The sequence below is a fragment of the Vipera berus genome (genome assembly GCF_964194415.1).
Source record: "Vipera berus genome assembly, chromosome: 3".
Lineage (NCBI taxonomy): Eukaryota > Metazoa > Chordata > Lepidosauria > Squamata > Viperidae > Vipera > Vipera berus.
Genome location: NC_138204.1, coordinates 89,499,927 through 89,525,793, shown reverse-complemented (window position 1 = coordinate 89,525,793; position 25,867 = coordinate 89,499,927). Strand labels below are relative to the sequence as shown.

General features: G+C 41.2%; 1 protein-coding gene across 3 annotated transcripts in view; it reads left to right on the top strand.

Annotated features, from left to right (window-relative positions):
- Positions 1-25,867, top strand: part of CDC14A (cell division cycle 14A) — an 81,036-nt gene continuing 55,169 nt past the window's right edge. For all 3 annotated transcript variants that reach the window (XM_081325773.1, XM_081325772.1, XM_081325771.1), the window contains exons 1-2: positions 1-448; positions 1,213-1,303. In XM_081325773.1, coding sequence (XP_081181899.1) covers positions 334-448; positions 1,213-1,303 — 206 coding nt within the window. In that variant the 5' untranslated portion in view covers positions 1-333. The remainder of the gene's footprint in view (positions 449-1,212; positions 1,304-25,867) is intronic.

Sequence of the window (25,867 nt, the reverse complement as noted above, 5' to 3'; positions counted from 1 at the left end):
TCGCTGGGTCCCGGAGCCCTCGCCTTTCCTTTTCCTCCTTTCGCGGGCTCACTCCCATCCCATGCGGGCGGCGGCGGGGAAGGAGTCTCTGGTGGCTGCAGCAGCAGCAGCAGCAGCAGCAGCAGCAGCAGCAGCAGCCGCAGCCGCAGCCGCTGGAGTGCAACGCCGGCCAGGCGGCTCCGGCTCTCCCTTCCCCGAGCATGTCCCGCTCTTGGCGCCGTTTTTGGTGAATCCGGCTGGGCGGCGGGGCTCTTGCCATCGCTGCCCCCGCCGCTGCCGCTGCCGCTGCTTCTGCCGCCGCCACCGGAGAGCTCGCCGCTCCGAGAGGCGCTCATGAGTGCCGAGACGTCGTCCCGCGCGTCTGCGCACCTCCGCGCCCTCTTTAGGATGGAGCCCAGCCCGCCGGTGGCCTCGGAGCAGCTGCTGGGCGCCTCCGAGCTCCTCAAAGGTGAGCGCGCCAAGCGCGGGTGGGGGGCCCCGGCGGCGCCGGCTCGTAACTTTCCCCTCTCCCGCCCCAGTTGTTGACTTCCGTGGTTTGCAAGAAGCACCTGCCTGGCCCCGGGGATGGGGAGCGGCGGGGTGGGGTGGGGGGGCTGCAAGTAAGCTGTCCGAAGGCGATCCGTTTGGTTGGATCCCCAGGATCGCCTAAACTTGCGGGTGGGGAGAGAGAAAGAGAGAGAGAGGGAGGGAGAGAGAGAGAGAGAGTGAGAGAGGGAGGGAGGGAGAGAGAGAGAGAGAGAGAGGGAGGGAGGGAGAGAGAGGGAGGGAGAGGGAGAGAGAGAGAGAGAGAGAGAGAGAGAGAGAGAGAGAGAGAGAGAGAGAAGGAGAAGTGTTCAGAGGCGCGGGAAAAAGAGTGGGATAGCTAGGCGGATCGAGGGATCGAGGGTTAGGGTTAAGCACGAAACCCCCCATCTCGGATGAGGCGCGAGGTGAGGCTTTACAGCGCCCTCGGGAGAGCCTGACCCGAACGCTTTCCTCCAGGACGATCCCTGAGCTCGTTGATCCCTGCCATTAAATGGGAGCCCCGAAGGCTTACCATTGAAGTTAATAATGGCCGGGGTGGGTGGGTGGCTTTATTATTAATGACGCTCGGAGCCGAGATGTGGAAGACGGGGAGCGATCAACTTGCGTGGAAAGATCAGACCCTTCAGCAGCTCATCGCCTCTTTTTTTTTCCTTTCTCTAACCCCCCCCTCTCCTCCCCGCTTTTCAGACCGACTATATTTTGCTACTTTGCGGAACAGACCCAAGAGCACAGTCAACACGCACTATTTCTGTACGGATGAGGAGTTTGTTTATGAAAAGTAAGTTTGTTCTTTTTGCCTTTCCCACCCCCCACCCCCCACCCCCGATGCTTCTTCCGACAGCCCCGCTTTACTTTCGTTTTCTCATTGGCAACGTTTGTTTTCCGTTCCTGTCGTCTCCAAGTGATTAGAGGAAATAGGTCATGGGGGCTTTTCTGTCTCTCTTTCTAGCGAGATCCTGTCAGATCATCCTAAATCACATAGAAGAGAGTGTATTGCCATTGTGTTGTTTATCAAGTCCTAGGGCTATTTTTAAGACTAATTGTATTGTACTGTAAACTCTTTAATTAGAAAGTGGATGTTTCTCTTTTCTTTGCCCCAAGTTTATTTTTGCAAAAGGGACACTAATTTTCAGGGATGTTATTGTTTGAACGGTTGGTCTGTGATTTAAAATACTTTTCTGACATTCATCTGCTCATCTTCTAAAAAAAACAACAGTTCATCTACCCCAAGGTTTAGGAAAAACAAAAGATTATAGTTGCACAATATTATACAGTATTCTTCATGTCCTAGTAGTTAGTGTTAGGTGCACTAGAGTAAAAAAAAATACTGCATGCGAAACTCACATCAATAAAAGCAAAGTATGTTTGCATTTGATTTTATGGCATTATGAAATCTCTGTTGAATGAGTGTTTAAAACATTCTTAGTAATATTAATTGTCAGCAACAGGAATGTGGTGTTTATTCTTAACTTGTGAACTGTGATAATTCTTTCTGGAACAAAAGCCAGTATCTATTGAGATTATTTATGAAGGGTTTTAACAAAATTAGCTTTCCTTCTACAAGACCAATTTAGACTACCATGCTCCATGGTTATGTATGTGTGTATGTGTGTATATATATGTGTGTGTGTGTGTGTGTGTGAATTTTTTTTGGCTTGCTAACAAAGAATAAAGGGAGATTTATCCCGTGTCTGGGACTAAGCAAGTGTATTCTGAATGCTTAACAAACGTATATATATATATATATATATATATATATATATATATATATATATATATATATATATATATATATATATATATATATATATATATGTGTGTGTGTGTGTGTGTGTGTGTGTGTGTGTATCTTCAGTACAATTTAAAAACCATTTGTTTACATGAAATTAAGTTGCATTGAGTTAAATGGGATTTACTTCTAGATTGATAGGTTTATTCATATAAAATAATATAGCCTAACTAGGAACAAACATGATTGTATTCTTGGGTTACTCCCATGAATGCATGAAGTATTATAGAAAGCTTTGTCCTTGAGTTATTTAATGTTTTATATTATATACCATAGACTTTGGCTTGTATTTCTCAGAATTAGCCAGAGCCCCAAGGTTGCACAACAGACTTGTTTGTTAAATATCCTTGCTTGTGAAAGATACTTGCTTTTGCCTAATCCATATTACGATTTAGCAGAGATGCAAACAAGGTCAAGTAAAACTCTCTGGGACTTTCAGTGCAGTTCTAAAAAGTGAACGCTCAGAGGTTTATCTTGATTCATTCAGTGGGGTTTAAAAGTAAGTGTATACAATTACAGATTTAATTATTTGATCTTACACACTTTTATTAAGGTGTTAACTCAAATAATACATGGAATCTGTTTTTAAATATATTATCTCCTAAGCTAGCCATATGATTTTTAAAAAGTCTGTTTTGTAATATCTAGCATAGCATCAACTTCTTTGTTCAGAAGTTTATTTAGGTCTGATATAATTTCCCTTCTGAGCGCCAAAGAATTGAGGCATTTGAACTATGGTGCTGGAGAAGACTCCTGCAAGTCCCTTGGACTGCAAGGCAATCAAACCGGTCAGTCCTAGAGGAGATCAACCCTGACTGTTCTTTAGAAGGCCAGATCCTGAAGTTGAAACTCAAATACTTTGGCCACCTAATGAGAAGGAAGGACTCACTGGAGAAGAGCCTAATGGTGGGAAAGATTAAGGGCAATAGAAGAAGGGGACGACAGAGAATGAGGTGGCTGGATGGAGTCACTGAAGCAGTAGGCGTGAGCTTAAGTGGACTCCAGAAGATGGTAGAGGACAGGAAGGCCTGGAGGAACATTGTCCATGGGGTCGCAATGGGTCGGACACGACTTCGCAACTAAACAGCAACAACATAATTTCCCTTGACAAGAATTTGTAGTATATCTTAATCTAAATATGGCTGGATGTGCCATCCACACACCTGTAATCCATGAGAATATAACCATGTGTTATGAGATAATATATCAAAACTCATTGGCAAACAGGAAGAAACTAAGCCATGTAGCATCAGTTAAAAACAAAAGCTCTCAATATATCTGAGAAGTTTGGATGAAAGTTTTATATGTTGATGAAAACTCAGCTTCTGTTATAGATTAGTTTCCTGAAGCATATATAGTGTGTTAATTTTCATGCATTACTATTTCAAAATGTTTACATTTGGGTGCTACAACTAAATTCAGGTTTTTTTGTCTACATTAAATCTGAGTTCCATTGCTTTGTTATGTTTAAATTTTCTTATTGGACAGATACAATATTTTTGTGGGAAAACTATCCAAATGATTAACAAGTATGACAACTAAAACCTGTGATGTTAAATGTTTGTAGAAAAGAGAATAGAAACATTTACACATTTAACACTTAAACGTTTACGTGTTTGACACCTGTTAGTTATTAACTTATATTAATAAGAGTATTTGAAGTTTTGTGAATATTGATCAAATGATGTCTATAATGTTATTACCTTCACCTCCACCTCTTCAAGCAGTTATAGTCGCCTCTGAGCTGCATTTGGCCTCATTGAACTACACCACAGGGCTTTGATTGCAAATTGCTGAATTACAGTGGAATGTTTTTCTGCTCTTTATTGAAATCAAGCCTAAAACAAGCAGGCTGATCATTTGCTAAGGTTAATGCACAATTTTAATAGCCCAGTGAAAAGGTGACATCATTCCATCATTGCTCTGTCCTCTATGTGTCTTGAATTTCATGCAGTCATCACTAAAAAAAAGTTGTTCCCTGGCCATATCATGAAGCAATTTGAGCCTGATATATTTTTTTTAAGAATATCATTTTTATGGCATATAAATAAAGGTAAAGGTGCCCCCGCACATGCGTGCTAGTCATTTCTGACTCTAGGAGCTGGTGCTCATCTCCGTTTCAAAGCCAAAGAGCCAGCGTTTGTCCGAGGACGTCTCCGTGGTCATGTGGCCAGCATGACTAGACGCCAAAGGCGCACGGAACGCTGTTACCTTCCCACCGTAGTGGTCCCTATTTTTCTACTTGCATTTTTACGTGCTTTCGAACTGCTAGGTGGGCAGAGGCTGGGACGAGTAACAGGCGCTCACTCTGTTACACGGCACTCGGGATTCGACCCGCCAAACTGGCGACCTTCTGGTCGACAAGCTCAGCGTCCTAACCCACTGAGCCACCGCGTCCCTTGGCATAAAAATACAGTAGCCCTTATTCCGATCCTTCAGTGTTTTTGCTCTCTTCTGTCTTGTCTTTCTTTTTTTTCAGCAACTTCGCTTCTTTCTTCACTTCCTATTTCATGTGATTGCTTAACACCTCCTGGAGAAATAATTGTATTTAAAGTTTGAAGTTAATGGTTCTGTTGAAGCCAAGGATTCTTTTAGTTCTCCCTTGCTTTTAAATCTTTCACCACTACCACTTCTATTGTACTCAGTTCTTTCAACAGCTGTAGTTAACTGTGCTCTGCCTGGCACCCTAATTTCTAACCGCAGTTACCGATTTCTTTTCTACTATGTTAACTGAAGATTTTACTTATGTCTCTACTTGTAATTTTTGTATTGTTGCATCTGCATGCTTCTTAGCAAACCTGCTTTTTCTTCTGTTGCTTCTTCTATAGCCAATTGCTCTTTTTCAGTTTTCTCCTCTTCTGTTGTTTTTTTGCAGGCCCTTTATATCATTTCATTGACATCAGTAATTTTAAAAAGTGTTCAATGGGACATGACTTCACTTTTAATTTTTCATAGTACTTGGTTTTGTGGTTTTCATTCTCTAGCAAACCCAGTTCTGCTGGATTAATTTGCTTTTCATGTACGGTAGTCCTTTTTTTGCCATACGTTAACCCATTATCACCCACATCTCTAGAGGTTGATTGACTTTTTTTAAAAAAAAATGCACAGCTTCTTTCGATTGGATTGAATAATTATTTGCTTTGAATCTGCAAATATAAATGGCGACTATCTACCAATTCCCAACTAGCTATTTTCAACAGAGATATGTACTTAAAGCATACTATAATAGTTATTATATCTGGGCTGCAAATACTCAACCACCCATTAGGTAGCAATACAGATTTCTGTATCTCTTGGCTACCTCTTTGTGGTGTTCTACTCCAAAGATGTGCATTTTCTATTAAAGCTGTTATCAGCGGTTGCAGGTCCTTGATAATATTAAAATGGCATCAATGGATTTGAGATTAAAGTTGCTTCATTAAAAAACTGCATTTATAGTGTGTTGGACTCCTTAAGAATGTATTCAAAAGGATAGGTTTCTTTTCATTGTAGATACAAAAAAACTTTTCAGGAACATTGATCCATATGGTATGGTTGTATCTGGTGCTTTTACATCACCACAATGTAAAAAAGATCTCGAGACTCTAGAAAGAGTACAGAGAAGAGCAACAAAGATGATTGGGGGACTGGAAGCTAAAACATATAAGGAACAGTTGCTGGAATTGGGTATGTCTAGTTTAATGAAGAGAAGGACTAGGGGTGACATGATAACAGTGTTCCAATATCTCAGGGGCTGCCACAAAGAAGAGGGAGTCAAGGTATTCTCCAAAGTGCCCGAAGGCAGGACAAGAAGCAATGGATGGAAACTAATCAAGGAGGGAAGCAACCTAGAACTAAGGGAAAATTTCCTGACAGAACAATTAATCTGTGGAACAACCTGCTTCCAGAAGTTGTGAATGCTCCAACACTGGAAGTTTTTAAGAAGAGACTGGACAACCATTTGTCTGAAATGGTATAGGGTTTCCTGCCTGAGCAGGGGATTGGACTAGATGACCTCTAAGGTCCCCTCCAATTCTGTTGTTATTTTTCTGGAATAGTATTTTAATGTGCACAACCAGATATTGTAAGCCTATTCTGCTTTTGATTGCAAACACTGATTATATCGGAAAGCTTCTCAATATTAAAGATATTAATGTGATGTTGAGTTGTACAGGAGGTAGCCCTTTATTTACACCCATTTATTTAGTGACCTTCCAAAGTTACAGTGATACTGAAAAAAGTGACTTATAACTTATCCTCATATTCATGACTGTTGCGACATCCCCATGGTCACATGATCAACATTTGGTTACTTGGCAACTGGCCTGTATTTACAACAATTGCAGCATCCCTGGAGTATGTGATCAAATTTGCGATCCTCCCAGCTGGCTTCCAATGGGCAAAGAAAATGGGGAAAGCTATGTTGGGGAAAGATTTGTTTAAACCATCTTGTTTAGCAGTGGAAATTCTGGTTCCAATTATTTTAAGTGGAGGATTACCTGTATATCAAACCCTGGAATCTGACTGTCCTTGAGGAATTATAGTTATACTGGGCATAGCGGGTGCCAAAAGAATTATATTGGAAAATTGGAAAAGTGATACTACACTATTCCAGATATTAAGGAATGACTTTTGGAAATGTGTAACCTTTTGCTTCTGGAAAAGGCAATATTTTCTACTAGCCAAAGGATGTCTATGGAGATTCTCAATCATCCAGGTCGTGTTCGTCCCAAAGGTGCTTTTTCAAAAAGACAACTGGACTTTGTTTTTCCTTGAAGACATTTCGCTTCTCATCCAAGAAGTTTCTTTAGTTCTTCAGTTCCAAACTGTAGAAACTTCTTGGATGAGAAGTGAAATGTCTTCAAGGAAAAACAAAGTCTAGTTGCCTTTTGAGAAAGCGCCTTTGTTGAAGGATGAAGCAATATGATCTTCGTTGACATAGATTTTTTATAATTTATATATAGTGGTAACATTAAGTAATTATCTGATTATAATATATTTATACATTTTTTAGTATTTTGATACTCTATAGTTTGTAATCTTCTAAAAATAAAGAACAAAAGGGGAGAGGTAGGAAATCTGGTGGCAATCTGTATTTTTCCAAATCTGATACAGTAGCTTCTTAATTCTGTCTTTGTCTACCAGATATTGTAAGCCTATTCTGCTTTTGGTTGCAAACATCCAGTTTTTTTCCTGAAATACATTGATTGTGGTTTGAAATATTTAATTTATTGAAATTAACTCTCATACCTCTTGGTATTTCTGGGTTTTTGTTGAACAAATGTTTATATATTCTGTGATGTTTAAAGTTTTCTCAGGCTCTCTTTAATTCCCTCCAATTCTTAACTCTTCCCCCTTTTTTCTTCAGGCTTTTGGAATTTGGATCCTGTGGTTTTCCTCACACTGTTGTGGTGTACATATGCCAAAATCAGAACGGTATAAACAGTTTATTTTGAAGGAAGACAAGTATTTAATGACTGCCAGTACCCCAAAATGGATAAATTTGTGGAGACTTACTTTCAGTCTTGTTGATGTTGTATTGCTTATTTGCTCAAACTGAACATACGAAGTATGTTAGATATGTAGTGTGGTTTTACAGAACCTTCTATGGGTTCGTAGGATTTGATGCAAGACATAACACAAAGTTCCTCTTGTGAATTTTTCCTTCTTATTAAGAAAGCAATTAAACCAGTATTTACATTAACTTTTTATCACCTTCCTTTGCAAGAGTTATTTCCAGCTGGATAGTTACATTCCGTTCTCTGCTCCTCCTTCTTTCCTCTGCCCACATGCCTGATTATCACAGTGGCTTCAGTTGTTTTAAAGCAAATTATTTTTCCACTGAAAATATTTGCAAATTGTTGTTTATCTTAACATTTGCCCTTTCTATTGAGAGAGAGAGATGTAAGAAGCTAAAAACAGCAGCTAACACTCCCTATTTCAGGCTGGTGCTGGTTTTCTGACTTGGTCTTTCCTGTCTGGCTTCAGTCTTTCACAGAGGTCTTTTAGAAAAAGTAAAAAGGACCCATAGTGCTATTTCCTCTTTGGATGTTGGTTGTTCTCCTCCAAGTTTCCTCCAGGTCCACTCAGAAGACTTCAGTTTCCCCTTGAACCAACATGCATTCAGTTGTGTAATACTGTCTTGCCCATTTTAGGTTCACTAGCCAACATTGTTCTTTACTAAAACCAGCAGCAAATGTTAAACTGTCTCTACTGTCCAGATTCATCTTGGGCCACCATCTCTCCAACCTTTTCCAGTTTCCCCTTCCCAACAGACCTTCTGTTTTTTAAATCTTTGCCTTCTTTACTAGCTCCACAGCAGTCTCCCCCAGCCCCCTTTTCCTATGCAAAATCTTCCTCTACTCTGAGGTTTGTTTTGTTGACTGAAAGAGAACAATGTCTATTTAAGGTGCTTGTATGGATACATAATAGACTGCTGACTCAGGTTGCCGTAGGTAGGCATTCTTCTAGTTTTGTCAGAGGACAAGTCAATCTTCTACAATTAAAATTTATTTAACAATAGATTTGATAGTCAAAGTTCCTAGTGTTACACCAAAATTGTGTACTCAGTTACAAAATGACTGATTGCCTTCTCTCAAGGGGATAGTCAGTCAACCAGCTGCTCTTGACAACCCTCCAAGAAAATATATTACTACATATTTATTCTGTGCCACCAGGATCTTGTAATCAGTAGCAAGCTGCCCTAAAGCAAATAACAGTTTAGTCATGGTTATTCTTTTCTTATATTTTTATTTATTAGATTTCCATCCCACCCTTATTACTTCATAAGTACCTTAAGGTGGTGAACATACGTAATATTTCTTCTTCCTCCTCCTATTTTCCTCACAACAGCAGCCCTGTGAAGTGAGTTGGACTGAGAGAGAGTGACTGGCCCAAAGTCACCCAGCTGGCTTTCATTTGAAAGATATATATATATATATATATATATATATATATATATATATATATATATATATATATATATATATATATATATATATATATATATATATATATATATATATATATATATATATATATATATATATATATATATATATATATATATATATATATATATATATATATATATATATATATATATATATATATATATATATATATATATATATATATATAAATCCCCAGTGGCATTAGACATTATATAATAATAATAATAATAATAATAATAATAATAATAATAAGAAGAAGAAGAAGAAGAAGAAGAAGAAGAAGAAGAAGAAGAAGTAGTTGTTGTTGTTGGAAGGGACCTTGGAGGTCATCTAGTCCAACCCCCTGCTAAGGCAGGAAACCCTATACCATTTCAGACAAATGGCTGTCCAGTCTCTTCTTAAAAACTTCCAATGTTGGAGCATTCACCACTTCTGGAGGCAGGTTGTTCCACTGATTAATTGTTCTAACTGTCAGGAAATTTCTCCTTAGTTCTAGGTGGCTTCTCTCCTTGACTAGTTTCCATCCATTGCTTCTTGTCCTGCTTTCAGGTGCTTTGGAGAATAGCTTGGCTCCCTCTTCTTTGTGGCAGCCCCTGAGATATTGGAACACTACTATCATGTCACCCCTCACCCTTCTCTTCATTAAACTACACATACCCAATTCCAGCAACCGTTCCCTATACGTTTTAGCCTCCAGTCCCCCAATCATCTTTGTTGCTCTTCTCTGTACTCTTTCTAGAGTCTCAACATCTTTTTTACATCGTGGTGACCAAAACTGGATGCAGTATTCCAGGTGTGGCCTTACCAAGGCATTGTAAAGTGGTATTAGTACTTCACGTGATCTTGATTCTATCCCTCTGTTAATGCAGCCTAGCACTGTGTTGGCTTTTTTGGCAGCTGCAGCACACTGCTGGCTCATATTTAAGTGATTGTCCACTAGGACTCCGAGATCCCTCTCACAGTTACTACTATCGAGCAAGGTACCACCTATACTATACCTGTGCATTTGATTTTTCCTGCCTAAATGCAGAACCTTACTTTTTTCACAATTGAATTTCATTTTGTTAGATAGTGCCCAGTGTTCGAGTCTGTCCAGATCCTCCTGTATCTTAAGCTTATCTTCTGGAGTATTGGCTATTCCTGCCAGCTTGGTGTCATCTGCAAATTTGATGAGTTCTACTGCCTTTTGGTTTCTCTGTGAATGTCCCTCACTCCTTATACTCATCCTGTTTTACAGGTAGTTCTTGTGTTACGACTACACTTGGAACTGGAACATGAGTCGTGCCCAGTTTTATGACCTTTTTTGTCATAGTTATTAAGCAAATCATGCAATCATTTGACGAATCCAACTTTCCCTCATTGAGTTTGCTTGTCTGAAGCTCCTTGGGCAGGTCACACAATCACGTGACAGTGGGATACTACAATCATCCTAAAAACATGCCAGTTGCCAAGCACCAGAATTTTGATCAAGTGACCATGGGGAAGTTGCAATAGTCATGACTTTGAGGAAGAGTTGTAAGTCACATTTTTCAGTGCATAACTGAATGGTGGTTAAATGAACAGTTGTAAGTTGACCACTGCTTGTCTGAATGAAAGGTGTCCAGCTATTCAAACATTTATCATAGGATTGCTACTTCACCTCCCAGTCAACATTAATATGCGCATACCCTGTATATTTTCAAGCTGTAATCTGTCTTGAGAATTGCGTGCAGTATTATAAACATTATGATAACCGGATTTGAGTAGGATTATTAAAACATGCAGTGTTTTTGCAGTGTTAAATTTCCTTCCTGGTATAATATACTATAATTTTTAAAAGAATCTGTCAAGTGCTCACCTATAATTATGCTTATCTTTTGCTTGATGTACTTCACATAGCACTAGTCTGAATAGAAATTTCAGTTTCATTTCCCTTCCAAGCAGGCAACTTTAGAGAAAACAATTCTTCAAGGCTTTTTTCTGCCACTGTGAGATTTTACCATGCTGAATAATTTGATGTATCTGCAAATAGGAATATTTTATTAGTTATTCTTAAATATATATTACATATGTAGCATGTAAGAGATTTTACTTTATTTAGTGAAATAATATTTTTTTAGCTTTACCAATTTAGACTAACCAGAATAGGTGCACTTTATCCCTGCAAACCAGCTTTTAAAACGTACAGATGTTACCATTCTGTCACTAGCATTTTGTTGTTATTGTGTTTAAATTCATGGTGTAGATTTTTCCAAGACCCAGTGCTTACAAATCTCTATGGTCAATGCTGAGGTTTACTAGTTTAATATTGTTAAGATTTTAATTATTTTATCTGCCACCAATTTTCTGAAGATAGTACTGAACCTTTTTCTCTTTCTAAGCAGAAAATTATGATTAGATCCTATATATGATTTGGGTTTGAATAAATCACCCTTTCTTTAGAGGCACTGATCTAATTGGAGATTACAGTTGATCTGCACTTCTGCTCACAGCAGGATTAAAATGGAACAGAGATTTGGCCTAATCCACCATTCCGCTATGAACCTGGAAGATTTTGCATATTGTAGACTGTCTATATCAGGGGTCGGCAACCTAAAAAAGGTAAAGAGCCACTGGGAACCGGTTCCATGACACATAAAAGAAACTGGGAGCCGCATGCGTGCGTCCATGCATGCTCATGCGCAAAAAAACGTTTTGCGCATGTGCAAAACGGGTTTTTCTTGTGCATGCGAGGACGCACGCGGTTGCCATTTTTTTTAATGTGTGATGGTTTGCTGATGACGGACATGGATGCAGGAGCCGGAGGGAAAGGAATGCAAAATTGCATGGAGGGGCGCAAGGGGTGGAAGATGCCGGGATGGGGAGAGGAAGAGGCAGGGTGAGTGGCTCCGAAGGACTCACGGTCAAGCCGGTGCCCAGCACGATCACGTCGTAGGCCTCGTCCATGGTGCCGGCTACACAGCCGCCTCCCCCCTCCCCGAGAGGAGCCAAGATGGACCGCGGGTTCAAGAATCCCATTCAAGAATCTCTCCGCCGCGGGGAACCGCCCCAGCTAACTTCGCTTTTCCTATGTATGCCGTAGCAGACGCCAATGGGAGGCGTGGCGGGAGACGAGAAAGACGCGCGCGTTACTTTTCCCAGATTGGTGCCTATGCTTAGAAGCAAGAAAAAGAAGTCCCGAAGCCACTTTCCCGGGGCTGCTCGTTTGGGTGGGGAAGGGGGGGGTTGTAAATCGCGGAGGCCCTGCCCCTCCTGCTGTCATGGCAACGGCGGTGGCACCACTGATCTGGAAGTAAATGGATCCGTAATTCTGAATAAAGGAGAAAATAATTCCCAACACCCCAGGTGTAGTTCCTCTCCCCATCCCCACTCTCAAGCCTCTGTCAGAAACATCTTAAAAAGATTTGCTGCTTGCAGTGACTCCCAAGATAACTCCGCCAAGGAAAAGAGATCCGCGATACGGGGTGGGGAGAGGGGGAAGGGCAGTAGTTGCACCCACACTGGTTGCATGTTAATAGTGTCGGGGACTGCAGTTCACGGCGCTTCGGTTACTGGGGAATATTTTTGTCAGTTCCAAAGCTGCTTTCCACGCTCCAGCTGCGTTCCCGCTCGTCGCCAGCCATAAAATGGTTGATAGGGCTTTGGGTCGACTGAGCAATGTAGGACCGCAGCCTTTATGATCTCCTGCTTCCCCTTGATTGCGTTACGGGGTTGAGGGAGCCGACCTGTCAGCTTTGGACCGGCCTCACCGTCCCGAGGCCGCGTCGGGTTTGTTTTTTTTTGCCCGCCTCGAACGACTCGCGTGTAATCGCGTCCTGATGATAAAGGATTCACGCAAGAGGGAGGGGAGAGAGCGTCCCCCGATATACTCGGTGAGGCTGAGACCGCTTTAAAGCTGGGCTTGAGGAACGTGTGTCTTTTAAAAGGCGAATCGTTTCAACTTTTTGGGACTTTTTTGGTTTTCTATCCCGTTTTAACGAGGTTCTGATTTGGCTCTGTTTGGTTTCTTTGGCGTGCCCGGGGGTGGGGGGGGGGTCGGTGGAAGAAGAGAGATTCAGGGATTTCGAAACGGCGAAGATGAGAATACAGCATGCTTTCTTTCGTCTGCCCTCTCACCGCTTAACAGCGGCGCCGCTGCCCGTTCGCGCGGAGGTCCGCGCGCACCTCTCCAAAGTTTTGGGGAGGTGCGCGCGCACCTCCGCTCGTTCGGAGAGGTGCGCGCGCACCTCTCGGAATGGGCAGCGGCGCCGCTTGTTGGGAAAGCTGCCGCGGCCCGTTTGCAGAGCTGCCGCTTTCGGCAGCCTGCAAACGGGCCGCGGCAGCTTTCCCAACGAGCGGCGCCGCTACCCGTTCACGCGGAGGTCCACGCGCACCTCTCCAAAGGTTTGGGGAGGTGCGCGCGCACCTCCGCTCGTTCGGAGAGGTGCGCGCGCACCTCTCGGAATGGGCAGCGGCGCCGCTTGTTGGGAAAGCTGCCACGGCCCGTTTGCAGAGCTGCCGCTTTCGGCAGCCTGCAAACGGGCCGCGGCAGCTTTCCCAACGAGCAGCGCCGCTGCCCGTTTGCACGGAGGTCCGTGCGCACCTCTCCAAAGGTTTGGGGAGGTGCGCGCGCACCTCCGTTCGTTCGGAGAGGTGCGCGCGCACCTCTCGGAATGGGCAGCGGCGCCGCTTGTTGGGAAAGCTGCCACGGCCCGTTTGCAGAGCTGCCGCTTTCGGCAGCCTGCAAACGGGCCGCGGCAGCTTTCCCAACGAGCGGCGCCGCTGCCCGTTTGCACGGAGGTCCGCGCGCACCTCTCCAAAGGTTTGGGGAGGTGCGCGCGCACCTCCGTTTGTTCGGAGAGGTGCGCGCGCACCTCTCGGAATGGGCAGCGGCGCCGCTTGTTGGGAAAGCTGCCACGGCCCGTTTGCAGAGCTGCCGCTTTCGGCAGCCTGCAAACGGGCCGCAGCAGCTTTCCCAACGAGCGGCACCGCCGCCCATTCGCGCGGAGGTCCGCGCGCACCTCTCCAAAGGTTTGGGGAGGTGCGCGCGCACCTGCGCCCATTCGGAGAGAAGACTGGTCATGTAAGTTGTTGCAAGAAAAATAAAAAGCTGAAATGCCTGAAAATTGTTATGACATGACCTTTCAAGGACAGTCATCAATTTTATCTGTTGCACAGTACTGTATATACAAAAGCTTCATGACACTTTTGTATTACCGTACATTGATATCTGAGGCCTTTTGACAATGGAACCGTGTCTCAATTGTCAGAGCTCCTAAAAGAGAATAGTCAAAGGAGTGGGTGCAAACATAAAAAATAAGCGGAGCTTTGAACCCACTATTTCTGCTGCTGGCTTATCTTTTTTTTAACCCTAACCTTTGGATATTTCAGTAAGATACAGGTAGTCCTTGAGTTACATTTATAATTGAGTGCAGAATTTGGGTTGTAAGTCATTAAGAAAGTCATTATAGTTGTTAAGCAAATCATGATATTAAGCAAACCACATGGTTGTCAAGTGAATCCAGCCATATCTAATGAAAAATTTTGCTGTATTCTGCTGAAGAAAAATGCAAAAAAAAAATCTCAGATCACGGTGACATGACTGTGAGACACTGCAACCAGTCATAAACTGATCTGGTTGCCAAGTGCCGGAAATAGAGTCATGTGACCACATTGGGAAGGTGTGTGGCAGTCATAACTTCAAGGGCAGCTTGTAAGAAGCTTTCTTGAAGTCTGTTATAACTTCAAATGGTCATTAAGAACCAGTCATTAAGAAAGGGCTATCTGTAGTTGTTTTGTTTCTCTTCGTAGTTTCATAAATATTACAGTGAAACTATGTTGTGCCTTTGATTTCTGATTTTATTGGATTTATGTGGAGTTTATCAACATAAAGTGAGGTCAGATAGCTAATTTGTTCTCATGTTCAGTACTCTAGGTGTCTATTTTCATACTAGGCTTGTCCTAAATTTTTGTTCTGGATACAGCAGGATTATAAGTTATTATTTCTGGGTGAGAATTATTTTTTTTTTTATTGAAAAGTTTTAAAATACAGTTTTCCTTTAAAAAACCCCCCTTCCCCCTCCCTGCTCCCCCCCCTACCTCCCCCCAACCTCCCTCCCTCCTCCCCTCCCACCATCCCCCCTCCCCCCCCGACTTCCCAGAGCTAAATACAAGGTATATATCTATAAAAAGGCAATCATAAACAACCATATACTACCCACTATAAAATCTAAAATCCATTACTCTCTAGCTTATATAGGATAAGACACACCTTAACAATATTAACTATATATAAAAAAACTAGAATAAAAAAGAAAAAAAAACGAAAGAAGACTTATTCGAATGCTACATAAAACTTCTTAACCCTATACTTATTCTGGATAAACTCAATCCATTTTCTCCATTCCATAATATAGCGTTCTTGCGAATGATCTTTCAAATAGGCCGAAATCTTCGCCATCTCTGCCAGGTCGGAAACCTTTAAAGTCCACTCTTCTATGGTCGGCAATTCCTCTTTCTTCCAATATTGGCCTATCAAAAGTCTTGCTGCCGTAATTAGGTTCAACATCAACTTAGTGTCCACAACTGTAGCGTCTGCAATTATTCCCAACAAAAAAAGTTGCGGACAAAACTTTATCCTCTGTTTAAAAATCTTCTGCATATTCCACCAGACTTTTATCCAAAAAGCCTTAACCTTCTTACATGTCCACCATATGTGAAAATATGTTGCATCTGGGCTTCCGGTGGCTCCGAGGCGCCGGAGACAGCCTTCCCGGGCTGCCCGTCGCCCAGCTGTGTGATTTTTCGCCCGAAACAGCGCCGATCAGCTGTTCGGGCGAATTTGAAGCCCCCTCCTCGGGAGAAGAGGAGGGGGTGAGCCCCCAGGTAGGGGTTGAGTTCTCCGGGGCCGCCGGAGCTTGGAGCTTGGGCGGCTGAAGGATTGAACTCCCCCGTAGCCTGGGCTGCTCCCAGCTGGCTAGCGTCTCTGCTTCGGAATGGAGCAGAGCCAGGCGTCTGCGACCATCCCTGCTTGAAGGAGAGACTATGAAAGGAAAAGAGCAGGCAGAGCAGTACAAGAGGGAAAGATGAAGAGATGAAGAGGATTATTTTATTTTACTCTCGAGCTTGATGGACTTTGCTTAAAACTTAAAGTGAAAGTGCGACACAATTGTAAGTAAAAGATGGCGTCTAAACCTCCCCCTAGAACTTTTCGGAGTGCTGGAAATTCTCCAGTGCAACAACAATCACTACTGCAGGCGTTGCATTCTCCAGATGTAGTGACATCGAAGGATCTTGAAAAACATACCCAGTTAATTTTGGAGTCAATGGGTGTTAAATTTGCACAGATGGAGGAGAAATTGGAGAAATTGGAGCAGAGAATGGAAGAAAGGATGGAACAGAAACTTAGAGAGATAAAGGTAGACATTTTGTCCTCAGTGCATAAAGTAGCTAAATGTGTGGAGGTGCTGGATGACAAAGTGGAAGAACTGACTCAAAAGAATGCTATATTAGAAGCAAAAGTATTGGAAATTGAAGATTTAAAAGACAAAATGGATAGCGAACTGAGTTTGGCTCAATTTTATCAGATGCAGTTTGCTGTTAGAATTAGAGGCCTAAAAGAGAATATTAAGGAAGATTTAAAGCAGCTGGTTTCTGAGGCTTTTGAGGTGGTATTGAACCATCCAGCATCTGAAATAAAACAAGGCATGGACAAAGTGTTTCGTGTGAACTCGTGGATTGCTAAACAGAGAAAGTTGCCTAGAGATGTGGTGGTTTATTTTGTAAAAAGGGAAATTAGAGATGAAGTTATACAAGCTGCCTATGATACTAAAGTTGTGATTGCTGGTCAAGAAGTTTTGGTTCTAAAAGAAATTCCTCCAAAGATTTTAAAGAGAAGGAAGGACTTTATATTTCTTGTGCAAGAGCTCAAGCAAAGGGATATAAGGTTCAGATGGGAGATCCCAGCTGGGTTGAGCTTCTTGTATGAAGGCAAAAGGTACTGTTTGGGTACTGTGAAGCAAGCGCATGATTTTTACAACAATGTCTTAAAAGTAACCCCATCAACACTTTTGGAAGCTGCAGAGGGATCTGGAGAAGGAGAACATCAAGAGGATGAAGATGGACAGATAGACGAGAATGGTACAGGAGGAGATCAAGATGCAACTCTTTTGGATGATCCTAGAGAACAGAGGGTGACGCGTGCTGCCTTAAAACGCTCAAAAAAGAAAAGAAAATAGGTCTAGTAGAAATCTATGGAACTTCCACAACATACTGATAGTCAAGTGGTAGTTGTGTTTTTAAGAGTTTTGGGATGATATGTATGGTAACAGAATCTTTAATTTGGAATTAATGGACAATTTATTACAGAGGAAGAGGAAGAAAGTTTTGTGGGTTAATGTGGGTTAATTTGTGTAAGAACTATCTATTATAGCCTATTTTGGCTAGAGAGGTTAATAGGGATAGGTGTTTGTGATGTGTAAATGAGAATATGTTTAGGAAATAGTGAATTGTGGAAGAACATAGATGGGAATGACGCTAGTTTTCTTTTATTTTAGTTCTTTATACACATTTAGTATTATTAAGGATTGGTTTACTCTATATAAGCTAGAGAGTGATGGATTTTAGAATTTATAATTGTTAGTATATGATTGTTTATGATTGCTTTTTAGATATATACCTTGTATTTTGCTCTGGGAAGTCGGGGGGGGGGAGGGGGGGAGGGGGGGAAGTAGGGGGGGGGAGGCAGGGGAGGGAGGAGGGAGAGGGGGAGGGGGGGGATAGGGGGGAGGTAGGGAGGGGAGGAGGGAGGGGGAAGGGGGGGGGTTTAAAGGAAAACTGTATTTTAAAACTTTTCAATAAAAAAAAAAAATATGTTGCATCTTCATCACCACACCTCCAACATTTAGGCTGGTAATTCGGATACATACTTGCAAGCTTTTTAGGATCTAAATGCCATCTATAAAACATTTTGTAAAAGTTCTCTCTTAGATTTTGAGCTTGAGTAAATTTTACGTTCCTCACCCAAATCTTTTCCCACATGTCCATTGTGATAACTTCCTGGATGTTTTGGGCCCATTTTATCATACAATCCTTAACAAGCTCTGTCTCTGAGTCAATCTCTATCAATGCAAGATATATCCGTTTGATATGTGCTGGTCCCTGATTTCTAACTTGCTTTATCAAATTTTCATCAGTCATTGTAAAACCATTTTTCTGGTCTTCTTTCCACCTGGCCCGTAGCTGAGTATATTGAAACCAGTTTTGAACAACCTTCTCTTCTCGCAAGAGGCTATATGACTTCAAACACCAGACATTTCTTTCCAAAGTTAGGATCTCCTTGTACGTAGTCACATCATGTTTGAAGCCAGCATGTATATTTTCTATTGCGTGTTTTGGAATTGCCCACAATGGTATCTTGCAACTCAACTTATGTCTATACTTCTTCCAAACTCTCAGCAATGCCTGTCTTAAAATATGCACCCTAAACACATTGTCTACCTTCTTATCATACAACAAATATGCATGCCAGCCAAACCACAAATCATGGCCCTCAAGATTTAATAACCTCCCTTGCGTCAAATTAATCCAATCACTTATTCCTACTAATGCAGCAGCTTCATAATATAATTTAAAATTAGGCAATTTAAGACCACCTCTCTCACGAGTATCCTGCATAATCTTAAGTTTAACTCGTGGTTTTTTCCCTGCCCACACAAATTTATTGATACCACGCTGCCATTCCTCCAAATTAGAATCTTTCTTAAGAATCGGTATCATTTGAAACAAAAATAAAAATTTGGGCAGGACATTCATTTTCACTGCTGCAATCCGTCCCAACAAAGACAATTGCAATTTTTGCCAACTCTCCAATTCTTTTTGAATTTTCCCCCATAGTTTTTCATAATTATTTTTATATAGCTTTGTATTAGAGGGCGACAAAATCACCCCCAAATATTTAACCCTCTTAACAATCTCAAATCCAGTTAATCCTTCTAAGAGAGCCTTCTGTGAAACTGTCATATTTCTAGCCAAAATTTTAGTTTTCCGTGTATTTACCTTAAATCCAGAAACCTTCCCATATTGTGTTATTATCTCCATCAGGTCCACAACAGAGTTCTCTGGCTGGGTCACTGTAACAACCAGATCATCTGCAAATGCTCTCAATCTATAGTCCTGATCTCCAACTTGTATCCCCTTAATTTTTTCCGAACTCCGAATCTTAACCAATAGTATCTCTAATGTTAACACAAATAACAAGGGCGATAACGGACACCCTTGCCTTGTGCCCTTCTCAATGTTACATACTGCTGTCAGGCTATTGTTAACTATGATTCGGGCAGTTTGTTTTTGATATAATGCCCTAATCGGCTGTAAAAAATTTTCCCCAAAATCCATTTTATCTAAAACTTTCAACAAAAATTGCCAATTCAATTGATCAAAGGCCTTTTCAGCATCTAAAAAAATTAGCGCTGCAGAGATCTGGTTGTGCCTTTCCAAAAACTCTAAAACATCAACTATATGTCTCACATTATTTTTCATTTGCCTACCACTAATAAACCCCGTTTGATCCCCATGAATCACCTGTTGCAGAACCCTCATCAGTCTATTAGCCAAAACCTTAGCAAATATCTTATAATCTGTGTTCAAAAGCGATATCGGTCTGTAATTTTTAACTTGAGTAGCATCCTGGTCTTCCTTCGGAATCAAAGAGATAAAAGCTGTTCTCCAAGACGGTGGCACTTTTCCCCCCCTCTGAATTGTCTGAAACAGTTCCTTTAACGGCTTTATCATCTCAAATTGTAAATTTTTATAATAGGCTGCAGTCAAGCCATCCGTACCTGGCGCTTTATCCAACTTCAATTCCTTAATTGCTGTAAGAATTTCTTCTTCTGTAATCAGTTGATTAATCCCCTCTTTTTGTACTTGCGTAAGAACTGGGATGCTAGCATTCTCCAAATATATGTCAATATCTTTTACATTAATTTCCTCTTTAGTATATAATTTCGAATAAAAATCCACAAAAGCATCCTTAATAAGATTCTGTTGAAACACAACCCTTCCTTTATACTCAATCTTATCTATATTAGAGGCCCTTTGTTTTTTCCTCAGTCTATAAGCTAACCATCTGCCTGGCTTATTAGCGTTGCAAAAAGTATTGTGCTTAGCAAACCGCAGATTGGTTGCCACTTGATCTGCCATTAATTTATCAAATTGTCCTCTTAGCAGTCTAATAGCCTCCTTGACCTTCACATCCTCTGGATTCAGAATCAAAGCCTTTTCTTTTTTTTTATTTCATTCTCCAGTTCTTTCCTTCTAGTTTCCACTGCACGTCTATGTCTATTATTCATATATATCAACACCCCTCTCATATAGGCCTTGCTAGCATCCCAAACCATATCCATAGAGGTACCCTTATTCATATTAATCTCAAAAAAGTCCTTCATCCGCTGTTTGCATTCTTCCACATTTCTCTGATTTCTAAACAAATTCTCATTTACACGCCATGAGCGCCTGTCTCTTTTCTCCTTATCAATCTCCAACCAAACTGGACTGTGGTCAGAAATAGTTCTTGCACAAATCTTCACCTTTTTAGTTCTCAAAAAAAATCATTAGTCAACAAAATAAAATCAATCCTCGAAAAAGATTGGTGTCTATCAGAATAAAAAGTATAATCCTTCTCCTGCAAATGCCTCTCACGCCAAATATCTCGCAATTCCAGGTCATCCTTCATTTAAAAAAAAGATTTAGGCAGTCTAGCATGACTTGGAATGCGCTTAAAAGCTCCAGCCTTGTCCAACTGTACATCCAAAACACCATTCCAGTCTCCCATAAAAATAAAAGATTTATAATCCAACTGGGTAAGCTTTGTGTGGAGTAAGCTAAAAAAATCAGCTTGTTGTTGGTTAGGTGCATATAATCCAACTAGAAGCGTCTTTTTACCTTCTAACAACAGCTCAATCATAACATATCTTCCATGCTTATCTGCTTCAATTAAGTCTGCTGTTAAGGCACTTTTAACATAAACAACCACTCCATTTTTCTTATTCTCTGCAGAGGCAACAAATTGCGTACCCAGTCTCGAGTTCAATAAATGCTTTTGATCCAAAACTCTAATATGCGTTTCTTGCAAACATATAACATCTATCTTAAATTGTTTTAAATATTGAAAAACTTTCTTCCTCTTCTGCGGTGAATTTAGTCCATTAACATTCCAGGTTAGAAATTTAGTTGCCATGCATATCCTCCCAAAGCTCTTGGAGCACAGCTTTGATAGGGCTAATTTCTTTAGGCCGTGCTCCTCCCACAGCTTGCGTACGTTGTGAAGAATCTGAAGACTTTTGCTGATCTTGTTCTTTTATTTTCTTTGCTCGTTTTAAAGCAGCACGCGTTACTCTTTGCTCTCTAGGATCATCCAAAGAAGTTATATCTTGATCTGCTCCAGGACCACTTTCCTCTGTTTCATCCTCTTGATGTTCTCCTTCTCCCGATCCCTTTCCAGCTTCCAGAAGTGTTGATGGGGTTGCTTTCAAGACATTATTGTAGAAATCACGCGCTTGCTTCACAGTAATCAGCCGATACCTTTTGCCTTCATGCATCACCATCAGCCCATCTGGAATCTCCCATCTGAACCTTATATCTCTTTGCTTAAGCTCATGCACGAGAAATGTATAGTCCTTCCTTCCCCTTAAAATCCTTGGAGGAATTTCTTTTAAAACCAAAACTTCTTGTTCAGCAATCACCACTTTAGCATCATAGGCAGCTTGTATAACTTGATCTCTAATCTCTCTTTTTGCAAAATAAACCACCACATCTCTGGGCAACTTTCTCTGTCTGGCAATCCATGAGTTCACCCGAAACACTTTATCCATAGCTGCTCTTATTTCAGATGCTGGCTGGTTTAATACCACTTCAAGAGCCTCAGAGATCAGCTGCTTTAAATCTTCTTTAATATTCTCTTTTAACCCTCTGATTCTAACAGCAAACTGCATCTGGTAATATTGGGCTAGGCTTAACTCCCTTTCCATTTTGTCTCTTGCATTTTCATTCTCCCGTGCTTTTACTTCTAATATAGCGTTCCTTTGAGCCAGATCATCCATTTTTTCATCTAATTCTTCCACACATCCCGCCACTTTATGCACTGAAGACAAAATGTCTACCTTCATCACGCTGAACTTCTGTTCCATCCTCTCTTCCATTCTCTCCTCCAATTTCTCCAATTTCTCCTCCATCTGTGCAAATTTATCACCCATTGATTGATTGATTGATTCCAAAAGTTTATCCAGAGCATCTCGTAAGTCCTTCGGTGTCAGCACTTCAGGAGGGTGCAACGCCTGTAGTGATGATTGTTGCACCGGCGAGGATCCACCGCTCCGAAGAGTTTTAGGGGGAGGTTTCGCCGCCATCTTTTAGTCCTCAATTATGACGCACTTTCACTTAAAGTTTAAAAAGTCCAACAAGCTAGAAAGTATAGTAAAATAATCCTCTTCACCTTTCCCTCTTGTACCGCTCTGCCTGCTCCTTTAAATCATAGTTCTTTCTTCAGGCAGGGATGGTTCGCAGACGCCTGGCTCTGCTCCAAGAAGTTCGGAGCAGAGACGCTGGCCAGCTGGGAGCAACCCAGGCTTCGGGGGAGTTCAATCCTTCAGCCGCCCAAGCTCCAAGCTCAGGCGGCCCCGGAGAACTCTACCCCTACCTGAGACCTCACCCCCTCCTCTTCTCCCGAGGAGGGGGCTTCAATTTCGCCCGAACAGCTGATCGGCGCTGTTTCGGGCGAAAAAACAAACAGCTGAGCCGCGGGCAGCCCGGGAAGGCTGTCTTCGGCGCCGCGCCGCCACCGGAAGACCTCTGGGTGAGAATTATTGATGTACCCTGAATTATTGAAGCAAACTCACTTGGTAGAGGGTAGGGAGTTTGTTCATTTGTTGCATAAATAACAAACATCCATTGCAAAGTCATTTTATAAATGTACTGTAGTTTTAATTTTGTAATCAGTGCTTTGTACTGGGTCATACCCAGTGAAAGCCTTTGAACTATGGTGCTGGACTCCTGTGAGTCCCTTGGACTGCAAGGCGATCAAACCGGTCAATCCTAGAGGAGATCAACCCTGACTGCTCTTTAGAAGGCCAGATCCTGAAGTGGAAACTCAAATACTTTGGCCACCTAATGAGAAAGAAGGACTCACTGGAGAAGAGCCTAATGCTGGGAATGATTGAGGGCAAGAGAAGAAGGGGACAACAGAGAATGAGGTGGCTGGATGGAGTCACTGAAGCAGTAGGCGTGAGCTTAAACGGACTCCAGAAGATGCTAGAAGACAGGAAGGCCTGGAGGAACGTTGTCCATAGGGTCGCGATGGGTCGGACACGACTTCGCAAGTAACAACAACAACAACGTTGACAGGCTTTTCAAAGTCTGAAAATACAAACCTTCTGCAGTTGCTTTAACCACCTATCAATTAGGGCAGGTTTTTCCTAAGTTTCATTCTCTGATCACTAAGTATCGTTCCCTAGGCAGCTTCTGTTCCACTCAACCCTCAAGATCATTCCCCCATACGATTATAATTTAAGAACAAGATTTGCTTTAATACAAGCATGTGCACATTTAACTCTAAAACTTTTTCTAGATTATGCTAGACTGATCCTATTTTTATTATTACAGACATTTTTATCACTGTGTTATTTATTTAAATAGTTAGATCCTTTGTCCTTAAGGCTATTTTCAAAGATTGTGTGTTAAGTATTATTCCATGCTATGCTTTTAGTGATAATCTGAATATTGTATATTTTACAAAGTGAAAATCCATGGACCCGAATTTATGATTGAAATCTTGTTTATTCATTTGTAATTTCTATTAGTGCTAATGCAGCAATATATTACATCTATTTGGTAGCAGCATTATTTTGATGATGTAGATCAGGGCTGTCAAACACACAACGTGACGTGATGTGTTGCGACGTATCGGGAGTTTTTCCCCATTACCAGCAATGGGGTGGGCGCGGTTTTGCCATGATGCATCTGATCCGTGGGCCAGCAGTTTGACACCCCTGATGTAGAAGCTGCAATTATTAAAATGCCATTAACTATCAACATAAGTGTGCCAAGCCTTTTTAAGTACTTTATTAAACACTAGAACCTGTGCCAAAAAATATGAATGAGCCTGTGTATTGCTAGTTGAAATAAAAGGCCAAATGAGCCAATTGTAGGATTCAAGTGCTACCTGTTGAAAATCAAATTCAGTTGACAGATGTTTTGTAAAGAAAGCTTTACAAGTAACTAAAGGTATTTCTTTGTCTTACTCATGGGTACTGCTTCTTTATGGAACCAACTACCTACAGAACTTAGGACTGCCCCCGACCTTCACTCATTTCGCCGGGACCTGAAAACTTGGCTCTTCGAGCTGTTTGGCCCAGACTGAGGGGTTTTTAATTTTAATTGGGTTTTAGATTTACTTTTGGGGCTTGAATTTAATTAATTGTTTTAGTTGATTTTAATTTTTGTATTTTATGGTTTTTAACTGCCCTGTAAACCGCCCTGAGTCCTACGGGAATAGGGCGGTATACAAATTCAATTAATTAATTAATTAATTAATTAATTAATTAATTAAGATGGCTGAAATTAAAACAGGAAAACATTGCTGGTAGATAAAGAGCTGAATTAGTCAGTCTTCTAATTATTTAATGAGTTAGAAACTGGTAACTGGATTATTCAAGAGGAATGTTAGCTCTTACTCAATTCTTTGTAAGGGGATCTAGGTTGATCATGTCACACTTCACTTGTTAATTCATAATAGACTCATTTGCTCAGCATATTTTAGGGTGGCCTGTAACTGTTTCCATATGAAATAGCTCATTTTACCTCAGTAAAATATGACTTTCACCTTCTGAAAATGCATTTAGCTGCTTTTGTTTTGTTTAGTTGCTTTTAATTGTTCAATATTATATGGCAATGTACCACATGAGGTATTAGAACATGGCACCTGCCAGATCCTACAGGTAATCCTTCCCCCCCCCCCCATTAAAAATTACTATTCTCATGACATTTCAGTTAGCCACAAAAATACAGACTCCTAGAGAACGTTATATACTGTTACAAGTAAAATGTTCTGGATTAATTCATTAGTAAATATATTCATTTACTATGGAACAAGATCTAGGTTTTCCAGTCTATACTTTTTTGCCTTGGAAGCTTGAAACTATTATACCATAATTGTATTACACCTGAATATGCCTCTGATTTGAAGTGAAAGTGTAGGGAAAAAATCTAGTAAAGTTGAAAGCTAATGCTCAAAATCCATATTTATTATAAATTTAAGCAAATTGCACAAATATTTGATGAAGCTATTATGCCTTCTTTATAGCAGTGTAGCAGAATTATAAAATCAGAATGTCCCAAGGGTTTATCTTTATAATGCTGGTAACATTTAGGCTAATATGTGGACTATCTTGTATTTCTTCAGTCCCAGCCAGCCATTTCTTCAGCTCTTAGCCATTAAAGCACAGTCCCTCTCTACAAAAGATTGTCCATCATTACATTGTTAGGCATTTTACTTCTTATGTATTTCTGAACTTTGGAATAGGTGGACCTTAATCAGCAAAATTACAAGGTGGAGTTTGAGCTTTCATTTAATTGTAGAACAGACTATATGCATTGTGCATTATCTAGGTAA